Source organism: Silene latifolia, chromosome Y (genome assembly GCF_048544455.1).
Source record: "Silene latifolia isolate original U9 population chromosome Y, ASM4854445v1, whole genome shotgun sequence".
NCBI lineage: Eukaryota > Viridiplantae > Streptophyta > Magnoliopsida > Caryophyllales > Caryophyllaceae > Silene > Silene latifolia.
This window is the reverse complement of record NC_133538.1, coordinates 156,776,055-156,789,297: the sequence shown is the minus strand read 5'-3', so window position 1 is coordinate 156,789,297 and position 13,243 is coordinate 156,776,055. Positions and strand designations below refer to the sequence as shown.

The window sequence follows — 13,243 nt, the reverse complement described above, 5'->3', positions numbered from 1 at the left end:
GATCTAATCGCAATGGCGATAACTCTTATCAGAAAGCGGCTGCTAACAACAATCGGGGGTCAGCTGCCAAGCCATCTACTTCAGCTAGTACCGTTCAGGGAGGTGGACAAGAGACCAGTGGCAAGTTATTCGTGATGGACAAGAAAGCTGTTGAGGATGATGCTCACGTGATTACGGGTACCTTTCTTGTTAATGATGTTTCTACCTTTATTTTGTTTAATTCGGGGGCATCACACTCTTTTGTATCGTCGAGTCATGCTAAGCATTTGGGTTTAAGAGAGTTTGAGTCTGTAAAAGATGAGGTTTTTATACCATCAGGTGAGTCAGTGTCTTATGGGAGGTTGTATAACGGTGTATCTATGTTAGTCGGGTAGGTTCATCTTCCAGTTGATTTGTTAGAATTTCCTATGGATGGTTTTGAGATGATAGTTGGTATGGATTGGCTGGGTAAGTACAAGGGAAGGATAGATTGTCACCAAAAGAGAGTCTCTTTGAGAGGTCCTAAGGGAGTTGGTGTGTGTAACACCCCATGAAATGTGAGGAAAGTTATCCCACATGGAAAGAATAAGGAGATCATGAGAAGCTTATAATAGATTCCACCCACCACTTAGTAACAAGGCCTTCTGCTTTCGGGCTTAAGTGAGGACAAATAATGGGCCCAAATGGAGCATCCCATCGTATTGGGATTATGTTACAATGGTTGCGGGTCGGGTCATTACAGGTGGTATCAGAGCAACCCTGCGACCGTGTGGTGATTGGAGGTAGTGGTTATACGCTCCATTGTGATCACCCACCTAGCGGGGGAGGATTCTGGGTAGCGGTTATGCTTCTAGACACAACGGGGACGTTGTGCTCCTTAAGTGGGGGAGAATGTAACACCCCATAAAATGTGAGGAAAGTTGTCCCACATGGAAAGAATAAGGAGATCATGAGAAGCTTATAATAGATTCCACCCACCACTTAGTAACAATGCCTTCTCCTTTTGGGCTTAAGTGAGGACAAATAATAGGCCTAAATGGAGCATCCCATCATATTGGGATTGTGTTACGACAGTGGCGGATCGGGTCTTTACAGTGTGTCTTATCATGGGTTTGTTGTCAAACCAAAAGTCAAAGTGATTGCAGCGGTGACATTTGTAACACCCCGGCCCAAACCGGGTCGGGAGCGGTTACTTATGATAGCTCACCAGGCTGTGTACATGGCCCATAGATCAACACGGGTCCTTTATAGTGCATTTTGTCCTCACTAATGCACATCCTGGGAACCTTCCCAGGAGGTCACTCATCCTAAGGCTACTCCCAGCCAAGCACGCTTAACTGTGGAGTTCTTTTGCATGAATGACTATAAAAGAAAGTGCACTTTGTTAATATGAGTAGTACATTCAATCCCTTTAAGCACTATTCATTTAAGCCTATCACTGGACCTCTTCAATTGGCGTGGGGTATTACAACATTGAAGTCTTATCCGAGGAAGGGGTGTCCTTTAATTCTATGCCATGTGAAAGACCGTAGTAAGGTGGGTCCGATAGTCGATCAGATACCAGTGGTGGGAGAGTTCCCAAATGTTTTTCCGGAGGAGATACCAGGTTTGCCACCGAAGAGAGATATAGATTTAAGTGTGGAGCTGAAACCAGGGACAAGACCAATCTCTACGGCCCCGTGTATCGTTGTGGGGAGCACCATTTCTGTTTGTGAAAAAGAAAGATGGGGGCTTGAGGTTGTGCGTCAACTACCGGGAGCTGAACAATGTTACAGCGAAGAACAAGTATCCTTTACCAAGGATAGATGATCTGTTTGACCAACTGAGTCGGGCAGGAGTCTTTTCAAAGATTAATTTGAGATCAGGTTACCATCAGGTAAGGATTCGGGATGAGGACATACCGAAGACAGCTTTTCGATCGAGGTATGGTCACTATGAGTGTGTGGTGTTACCGTTTGGGTTGTCTAATGCACCAGCAGTGTTTATGGATTGATGAACTGGGTCTTCAGTCAGCTTTTGGATCGGTTTGTGGTGGTGTTCATTGATGATATCTTAGTCTATTCCAAGACTAAGAAGGAGCATGAGGAGCACTTGAGGTCAGTGTTACAGACTTTGCGTGATAATTAGTTGTATGCAAAGTTGTCTAAGTGTGATTCTGGCTCGAGGAAGTTGCCTTTCTGGGGCATGTGATTTCTAAAGATGGTGTATCTGTGGATCCTACAAAGATAGAGGCAGTGTCTAGGTGGAAAACGCCAAAGAATGTGGCAAAGATCAGGAGTTTCTTGGGTTTGGCAGGGTACTATCGTCGGTTCGTGAAAGACTTTTCAAAGATCGCCAGACCTATGACAGCGTTGATGAGGAAAGAGAACAGGTTTTGATGGGACGAAATTTGTGAGACGACGTTCCAAACATTAAAGGAGCGTTTGACCACAGCTCCAGTCTTAACCTTACCTGAAGGGTGTGAGAACTTTGAGGTATATACAGATGCTTCAAAGAATGGGTCGGGTTGTCTGTTAATGCAGAATGGGAAAGTCATTGCCTATGCTTCTAGGCAATTGAAGCCTTATGAGAAGAACTATCCGAGACATGATCTAGAGTTGGGTGTAGTTGTGTTTGCTCTCAAGATTTAGAGGCACTATCTTTACTGGGCAACCTTTAAGGTGTTTTCAGATCACAAGAGTCTAAAATACATCTTTACTCAAAAGGAGCTGAACATGAGACAGAGGAGGTGGATGTTGCTAATAGGGGACTATGACATGGATATCATATACCATGAAGGGAAAGTAAACGTTGTGGCTGATGCGTTGAGCAGGAAGAGTGTGCATTCTCTATGCACAACTATGTTTTTGATGAGGTTGAGAGATGAGGTGGGAAAGATGGGGATACATGTGATATAAAAAGGGGATGCAAGAGGGGACCTGACAGTGGAGCCGGATCTTTATGATGATATTCGCAGGAAGCAGGCTCTTTATTCTACGATTCAGGAGTGGAGGGCTAGAGTAGAGAAAGGGACGGTGTCTAGGTTCTCTATTCATTCAGATGGGAGATGGTGTGTGCCTAGAGATGAGGACTTGAAAAAGGTGATCATGACATAGGCTCATTGCTTACCGTATTCAGTACATCCGGGTGGTGACAAGCTGTATAGATATTTGAAGAAGACTTTCTGGGGGCCTGGGATGAAAAGGGAAACAGCTGAGTTCGTGGCTCGATGTTTGACATGTCAGAGGTTTAAGGGAGAGCAGCGGTGACCGCAAGGTAAGATTCAGTCTCTTGAGGTACCTGAGTGGAAATGGGAGTCTATCTCCATGGACTTTATAGTGGGTTTAGCGAGGAGCCAGCAGGGTAATAACATGATATGGGTGATACTTGACCGTTTGACTAAATCAGCTCACTTTATTCCAATGAAAGATACATGGAGTAAGGTTTAGTTGGCTAATGGGTACAGGAAACATGTGCTGAGGTTACATGGAGTCCCTAAGGATATTGTGTCAGATCGAGATGCGAGGTTTATTTATCGGTTTTGGTAAGAATTGCAGGAGATGATGGGAACTACCTTGAAGATGAGTACTGCATTCCATACTACGATAGATGGACAGACAGAGAGAAATATCAAGACTATGGAAGATCTGTTACGAGCTTGTTTGATGGAGTTTGGTGGTAGCCGGGAAGATAGGTTGGATCTGATCGAGTTTTCTTATAACAACAGCTACCATACGAGTACTGGGATGGCACCGTTTGAGGCTTTGTATGGGAGGAGGTGTAGGAGTCCAATTTGCTGGGATGATAGAGCTGAGGCAGTGGTTTTAGGACCACAGAGGGTGCAGGAGATGATAGAACAGTTTAAAGTGATTAGACAAAAGATGAAAGCGGCCCAGGATCGACAAAAGAGCTATGCAGACTTACATCGTCGTGACATAGAGTTTCAGGTTGGCGATAAGGTTTTTCTGAAAGTATCTCCTATGCGTGGGGTTATGAGGTTTGGTAAGAAAGGGAAGTTGAGCTAGAAGTTCATAGGACCGTGTGAGATTTTGGATCGTGTGGGAGAGGTTGCTTATCGGTTAGCGTTATCACCAGCTTTGGATCGGGTGCATAATGTGTTCCATGTGTCTCAGTTATGGTGAGTGATGCTTCCCATGTGTTAGAGGTGGAGAACATCGAATTAGATGAATCCTTGTTTTATCTTGAGGTGCCAAAACAGATTCTTGATCGCAAGGTTCGGAAAACTAGATACGGGGAAACGGTGTTGCTTAAGGTTCTATGGTCTAATCATGAGGTTGAGGAAGCTACTTGGGAGGCGGAAGAGGCTATGAGGGAGCGGTATCCGTCTCTTTTTTAATCAGGTATGTGTGGTTATGGGGACGTAACCATGTTTCTTTTAGGGGGATAGGAGATGATCGGATAAGGCTTTGGTGTGGTTTATGTTAGTTTTTGGTACAGTTAATAGTTGTTTTGAGTCAGTTTGAGTTGTGGTTGGGATTTTGTTTTGAGTTTTTTTTTGCGTTGTTGTGTCATGGTTGAGTTAGTATGTTTGTCTTTGAGTATGGGTTTGAACTTCCGGGACGAAGTTTATTTTTAAGGAGGGAAGACTGTAATACTACGGTTTTCTGTACTGTTGGGAACTCTATCGAGTAAGGTTTACTCTGTCGAGTAAGTGAGTTTTGGTTTTAAACCAGTGTACTGTCTGATGGATACTCGATCGAGTAGGTTTCACTCGATCGATTGGGGGGGCACTCGATCGAGTAAGTGACTTACTCGATCGAGTAAGTCGGTTTTACGGTTGTTTCGACGGGTTTTGATAGCAACGTGAGAATGTTATATAAAGTTATTTTATCAATTCCTTTGTACTTTTTCACTGTTGCTAAACAATTTACACAAGAGAAAAGTTACGTAACTTCCCCTTCTCTCATTGCTATCAAATCCTAAGGGCTAGAGTCGTCGGATCGTTGAGTTCTTTATGTCATTGAGACCTTTGCATCGTGGGTAAGCTTCTAGTATGATTTTTATAACATCTCCTTGATTTTAGTTGAAACCCTAATTGGGTATTTTTGAGGGTTTTGGGAGTACTATGTTTGTTAGATAGTAATTATATGATTGTGTGATTATAAGAGGTGATTTCGTAGAAGAGCGGTTTTGAATAGCTGATTGTGACGATCTTGGTGATTGCTTTTCCAGGTAGGGTTTCCCTACTCGATCGTTATTGATTACATTGTGTTTGATGGTTGTAATGCTTTTGATCTGTATCATATTGGTGTTGGTAATTGTTGTGGTATAATTGGTTGGTTGTGTTTGTCTGTGGTTCAGGAGGTGTGTCCTCGGCGGAGTGGAGTCACTTGCGGGAGTGGCTTCACGTCCTTGATTCGCCCCTTGTGGTTCCCGTCACATTGGGGATGTGCACATTAAGGAACTTGGGTTTTAGCTCGGTGTTGATGAGCGGGGCTTAGGTGGGAACGGCTGCGGTCCCCCACTGGTAGTGAGGATTGCTGGTTGCGGTCGTAATCTGGCAGGACTAGACCTTCAGGCTAGTCAGGTGTGTGGAGATGTGACGAAGTTTGGTGATTGTATGTATTGTTTTTATTGTTGATCTTATATTATGTAATGAGTAACTGACCCCGTTTAATGTTTTAAAAACTGTGGTGATCCATTCGGGGATGGTGAGCAGTTCTTGAGCTGGTATGAGATGGACGCGCATGGGATAGCTAGGATTGAGTCACCACGTGTCACTAGAGTCTTCCGTTGTGTCGTTGAACTTATATTACTTTTTAGTTGGTTTTGATAATTTGGAATAGATGTATTTCACTTTACAGTTTTGGGATTTTGGTTTTGTAATCGCTTAAACTTATTTATCTAAATATGTTCTTTTATGGTCATTTTGATATACATTGCCTCGGGTAACCGAGATGGTAGCACTTCCGTGCATTAGGTGGTCTTGGTAAAGCACCTTGGTGTATGGGGGTGTTACAATCCCAGTATGAAACTGAGGTATTCAATGCATATGCCATGACAATATAAATTTATCCCAGACACGAGGCTGAGGTATCCAATGCAGATGAAATTCCAATATAAATAATCCAACAATATAGAATTCATATCCATTAATCCATCCAATTCCACAATACTTTTATAAATTCCACAAACCAACAAAGATAAGACAAGTTGAGTAGTTATTGTAACACCCGCAATTTTCTCTGTCACTTATTTAATTTTTGTTTATAAGATTTAAATTTTAATACTTATATTTACCGGTTTTGTACAAATCGTTAATTAATGCCGTTTTAAATCTTGTTTCAGTTCGATTTCTTATCGGACCGAATTTTTATTTAAGTGACATTTTTGTAAGCGAAAATGGGAAATCGATTTTGGCGCCATTAATATATGGACTGTATTTTCGTTTAATAGACAAGTTAATTATTTAACTAGATTTATCCTCTTTATTCTTTTATTTGAAATCCTTAGTATTATTATTATTATTATTATTATTATTATTATTATTATTATTATTATTATTATTATTATTATTATTATTATTATTATTATTATTATTATTATTATTATTATTATTTTTCTATCTTTGTTTATTTTTCCAATAAAATGGAAAAGATATTTTGGCGGTTAATCTTTGCCTTAATCGATTTTGCATAAGTTAAAAAAGGATATTTTATTCCTATCCTTTTCTCATTTTACTCTTTCATAAACTCTCCTAATTAGATTATCACATTAGATTATCTCATATCATTTCCATTCACAAAAAAATAAGGAGAAAATATACCCTACTTTTCTCACAAAAGTGTCGTGAGATTCATCAGTTGTGGGATTTCATATGTAATAATTTTACGTACGTGCCTATCTTGTTGCTTCTTTATTTCCAAATTCTACGTACGTTCTTGCCTTCTTGCTTCTCTATTAAGATCAACCTTCATTCATCATCCGTTCATCCATATTCTAAGGGTATCGTCCTTAATCATTGTCGTATATTTAGTTTTGATTTTTATTTAATTAGTATATGATTTAATCATATATGAATATCTTTTTTTGGAGGCTATCGTCAAGATCCGTACGAGGTTGAGTATTTCATCGATTTGGAACGCGAATAAGAGGTAACTCATAAGGGCATGACTCGGCATTTCATTAGTTATTGTTGAGTAGTTGCTTGTTTTTGGTTATTATCGTTTTTTTTTTGACAGCCGTAAAGAAAAGTTGTTACAGTCTCATGGCCTGACGGGCCAGTCCATATGCTATAGTATTAAAATGTCTTGGAATAAAATTAATACACAAACAATGAAATAAGCCGAAGTTGCCCCTCATATCTGCCAGCAAATGATCTTCTTTTTCCACTTCTGCCAATTCATTGATAAGTTGAAGACAATCCGACGAAATATCCAGATGAAGAATACCCTCAGAGGCTGCCCATAATACTACATCTCGCATTCCCAATGCCTCTGATTGGAGAGCAGCTTCCGCTCTAATTTTCACACTTCGTCGCATAAGTTCTTGTCCTCTCGAGTCAACTGCCACCCACCCGAAGGCCGCCCTATAGGTTTGATCCCAGCTCGCATTCACTTTAACTCTTATCACCGTGCAGTGGTCCTGTCTACCAACTAGATAAAAAGGATACCCTTCCTTTATTCTCCATCTTACCGTATCCATTATCTCCTCAGGGGATCCCCTCCTATCGGCCGTAGGCAGTCCTCTATCAACCTGCTCATTGAGGACCCGAATCTTCTCCCCAATATGCTCATAGAAAGGATCCATAATGCCTCGTCAATTCAGCTCCAGAGCGTCAAATTTGACTCTATTCCGAAGATTCCATAAACCCCACAAAACAACAACAAACATAATCACCCTCCTTTCACCCCCCTCTTTGCGAGAGAGTAGTTTAATCCAATCAATGATCCAGTCCGTGACGCTTAAGGATCCAACATTTTCCACTCTGATCCCTAATTCTGATCCTGCCCAAATCCTTCTTGTATATTCACAATCCCGAAACAAGTGTTCAACTATTTCCAAGTTTTGATTAGAAGCCCCACACATTCCACAGGAAATATCCATATCCAACTTTCTTCTAAAAAATTCAATTCCAACCGGCAGGGTATCCTCCACACGAGGATCTTCCATGTATTTGGGATAGGCAGATGCCATAATCGCTTCCGACAGAAGTCCTTTCCCCGGCCGCCAATCCTCGAATTATCTTTAGTTGAGCCCCTCTTCTAGATATATTCATCAAAAAGCAGCCCATACCCAGTATTAACTGTATAAATCCCGTCCTTAGTGAGCGGCCAATAAACCTTATCAGATTGACATGGTTCCCTTAACTGCATTGCCAATATTCGTCCTGAATATTCTTCCTTAAAAAGTGCCCGGACATACTGCTCATTCCACGCACCCTTTGGCATAAGGAGTTGCCGCACCTGCAGATTTGCGAGGTGTGTCTCATTAGGGCCCATCCAACAATCTTTTGGTTCCGGCCTAGAGCCCCCAACCCATCTAGCCAACCAAACATTGAGCGAAGAATTCCTACCAGGTTTCCACCCAACATTATCCTGAATCGTGTGAAGTCCATGTATAATACTACGTACCCCCCACGACATACCGGAGTCCTTTTTTAGACGACTGCTGAAAGAACAGGTATTTGTCCCAAACACCTTGACACGAAAGATCTTGCAGAACAAGGAAGAATCACCGGAAACTAACCGCCATCCATGCTTGGCCAAAAATGCTTGATTTAAACACTCCACATTACGGATCCCTAAGCCTCCTCTACTTTTAGGAATACTTAGAAAATTTTTACTACACCAATGAATATTCTTCCCCAATTTACATCCCGTCCACCAAAATTGGGACAATAGAGAATTAATCTTAGTTGCCACACTTACCGGAATTTTGAAAACCGATAGAAAGTAATTTGAGAGATTTGATAGGACTGATGAAATTAGAGTAAGCTGTCCCGCTGGTGATAGAAAAATCCCATTCCATGAAGAAATCCGTTTAGTAATGTATTCCACTAAGGAGTTGAATATGTCCTTTTTTGATTCCTGAAATTCTACCGGTATTCCAAGATAATTTCCAATGCCTTGATTGGTCCTAATCATAAGAGTCTTCAACAAGTTCTGAACATTCGCTAAAGTAGTGTTTGGACTGAAGATGACCCCCGATTTGGCAGGGTTAATCCTTTGTCCCGAAGCTTCACAATACTCCTTTATAAGGTTCATAAGATAGAGAGCCGTTCCTCCTTTATCTTTAAAGAAGAAAACCGAGTCATCAGCAAAGAACAGATGAGTCAAAGGCTGGACTCCCCGACAAAGCCGAAAGCCATGTATCCTTCTCATTTCATGAGCATGATCTATGTTAACCGAAAGAACCTCCATGCATAGGATAAACAGATATGGAGACAGTGGGTCCCCTTGTCGTTGCCCACACATTGGCCGAAATTGAGGTAGCGGTTTTCCATTAAAAAGAATTTCATAGCTCACTGTTGTAACACAATTCATAATGAGTTTTACCAGCTTCAGGGGAAAGCCAAATATAGTTAGAACCGATTCCAAGAAATCCCACCTAATCCTATCATAAGCTTTACTCATATCAGCTTTAAAAGCACATCTCCCATGTTTCCCCTTTCGAAACTTCGAGATATTATGAATAGCCTCATGTGCCAACAAGATATTGTCACTAATATTCCTACCCGGTAAAAAAGCGTTTTGAGTTTCACTAACTAGGGCCCCCATAAACTTTGACATCCGGGTGGCAATGCACTTGGTCACAACCCTCATTATCACATTACAGAGGCTTATGGGTCGGTAGTCCAAAACCCCATCCGGTGAATCAATCTTAGGGATGAGCGTAATAAAAGTTCTATTTACCTCCTTTAAGACCCTGCCAGAGTTAAGAATAGATAGGACCGCTCTCGTAAACTCTTCTTTGATCATAGACCAACCCTTTTGATAAAAACAAGCTGGAATACCGTCCGGTCTAGGCGCTTTAAAGGCACCCATTTGAAACACAGCTCCTCGAACCTCTTTGGCCGTGAAAGGTTTATCCAGCCGGTCCACTTCATCCTACGATATGAAACGATTAATGTGCACGAGAACATGATCAAAAGAAGATCTATCCCTTACCTCTAAGCCATCCCCTGCCACTCTATATAGATCCTTGAAAGTTGTTAAGAATTCACCACATATTAGCTCTTCCTCATATAACCATGTCCCATCCTTACCCTTCAGACCATGAATATGATTACGACCTGCCCTACCTTTAACCCAATTGAAGAATAACTTTGTGCATGTATCACCATCCACCATCCACCATCCACTTGACCTTTGCCCTCTGTTTCCAAAACAAACCCGCGGCTTTGACAAATTCCCGCACCTCCTCATTTACCCTAGTATAATCCTCATCACCTCCCCCCGAACATGCTACATTCATACCATGCTCTAATTTTCGATCAAAATCCTCCCATTTTAACTGCCATTCAGCATGTTAAAAAATGGACTCTTGTTAAAAAAAAAATCGTTGTTTTAATCAAATTGTGATATTTAATTTATATATTTTTAATTTTTGTTCTCATGGCATGAAATTTTCTGATATTTCATTATATATCAAAATATATTTCATTTATGAATTTATCATATTTAGTATTGCTTTTATTAGATTTAATGTTGTTGTTATAATCACAATATATATCGATTTTTAGGGTTTTAAATTACTAATCATGGTATAAATTCGTCTTTACGATTTTATTCTAGTCCTATGAAAATTTTTAAGACTTAAGATCATAAAATTTTTTATCTTTTAATCTTATTAGTAATTATTATGATTTACACAATGTTTCAGCGGTTTTGAAGTTTATTAGTTATTAACTCGTTTTTGATTTTTCTAATTTATGAAACCTATTTTATTAGCTCAGATAATGCATTATGAAATGATATAAATTTTGTTAAAAATTATTTTGGGTTGAATTATATTTTTAATAAATAAAAAACAGTTATGGCTGTTTTAGGAATACAATTTTAATAAATAGTATTTACGATTTTTTAGTTGATGGAAAAATTATTTTAGGTGTTTTTACATAATTCCAGATGTTAAAAATTTTCTTGGGAACCGTTCTGGTCATAAACTATTTTTAATAATTACGATAATCTGGTTTTTAATTCGGTTCATATATCAAATGAGCAGATCTTAATACGAAATTTTACATTCTGGCCAGAGATATTATAAACAGTACTCACGTGAAATTTCATGAGTATCAAAGTTACACTCGATTTTATAAAAATAAAACATTGTTTTGTGTAAACCGAGTAAATAATGGTTTTGAAGTTAATATATGGAGAATGGTATGATGGTAATTTTTCATATGATTCCAGAATATATTAAGAGCCTGTTTTATAAGAGGTATTTGACTAAAATTATTTGATTTTTTTAAATAGTGGATTAGTATTTAAATTGGATTACCCAATTTGGTAATAAGATAATAACTTATATTTTCTAACTTCTTAAATGACATTATTTATAACATCATACATTACTATTTTCATAATATTTCTATTTTTAGAAGGTATTTGTTCTAAGTAAAATTCTATTTATAGAAAGTTACTATTTCTGGTAGTTGCCTTCTTGGGAGGTTTACTTTTAAAGGATTTGAACAATGAACTCTTTTGAAGTGGTTTTGAATACTTATGAAACAGTTAGGTGTAAGGTTTAGAATAATAAACTTAGGATATGCTTAGTTTTGCCTTTATCTATAGAACTGATGATTGTCATCGGTGGTCGTCCGGGAGTGTTGCACCCCGGGAGTTATGTACATACACTTAGACTTGGGCCTCGCACTGCAGAGTAAGACGCCGCCCTATTATGGTTCTGGAACCGCGGTACTTTAGCATAGTTCGAGTGAAAATCTATACTAAGACACTAAGCTAGTTTTCCATAAGGAGTTTTTTGATATTGTATCTTATACTTTAATGTTTCTGGACTTGATTTTGATTTTCAATTGTTCAAATGCTTATTTATGTTTTTAACATTTTATAATGTATTGAGGTTTCATATTTCAAGTAATTGTGTTTTTAGCATTTGCTTGCCTTTAACTTGAAGAAATGTGGCTGGGAGAACGCCTTAGTTACTCTCCACTGATTGTGGCTGTTATGTATATAACATGACATGTTTTGGATATCGTTGGGGTTCGAGTGAGAGCTAGCGAGTAGTTGATCCTACTCCTTTTTATTTTCGTTTTTCTTTTATAGTAGTTGTTGAACACTTTTAAAGGTTTTAATTTTTAGCCCTTTTTAGCAAAAGTGGCATTTGCATGACTTACCATTTCGGGATTTTATTCCCGCTGATTTTGTTTGATAACAAATTAATAATGTTTAGTTTTAATTGTGCGATATTTTAATCCCATTCGACAGTGTTTCCGCCACTGTTTTGCACTAGATTTTATAGGGGATTACAGTTATCCAACCTGATAAGCAAAATCCAATAAATGCGGCTAAAATATAATTAAAAGAATTTTTCAACGAAACCGTCACCTAACAAATATAATTACATATAATTACTAACTGAGCGATTAAACTAATTATTAACATTACGTAATTAGTATAAATAATTTCCGTCTCAAAATTATAAAACCAAACCCATGTTCACCCGTGTTAACCCAAAAACGCACCCAAACCCGCGTCTTTAACTTCCCTTAGATACAACCAACTAGCCACGATTAGGTTCACCCACAACGTCACAAAGACAACCACCCTACACCTGTGGTCAACAACATCCATGGCTAACACCAACCTTTCCAGCACACACGACCTCATCCCACGCCCTAGCACCCACGGCAATAATGAACCACAACAAGCTACAACTCGACAATGCAACAAACACCAATATCACCGCCATTCGCATCCAGCAGCCACCACGAGCCACCACCACCTTCTACCCAACCCCACACCGAACACCAGGAACACCACCATGTCACGGCCCCTAAGGTCACGCCCTAGCATCAACCCACGACACCAACATCCTCAAACACCCTCTCGACAACCCAACATTTACCACCAGCAACCAACCACCATATACCACCAATGGCCACCACCGTGGTCTCCTCTGACCCACGTGGAGCCACCAGCAGAACCCCAGCCAAAGGTCGTGGTCAATTCAGTCATGGTGTGGGTTTACAATTTCTTTTATGCACACGGTTTTAAACTACAACAGCACAACCCAATCGCATTTTCCGGCCAGATAACCACCCAAGTCACCGCCTTTATCCACCCATAACCGCCCATGGTGG

At 39.7% G+C, this 13,243-nt stretch overlaps 1 protein-coding gene across 1 annotated transcript; it reads right to left on the bottom strand.

The window, feature by feature from the left end:
• Positions 1 to 7,737: 7,737 nt before the first annotated feature.
• On the bottom strand, positions 7,738 to 8,115 carry LOC141629241 (uncharacterized). Its single transcript, XM_074442272.1, has one exon. The coding sequence runs from the start codon at positions 8,113 to 8,115 to the stop codon at positions 7,738 to 7,740; it is 378 nt and encodes a 125-aa protein (XP_074298373.1).
• Positions 8,116 to 13,243: the final 5,128 nt, after the last annotated feature.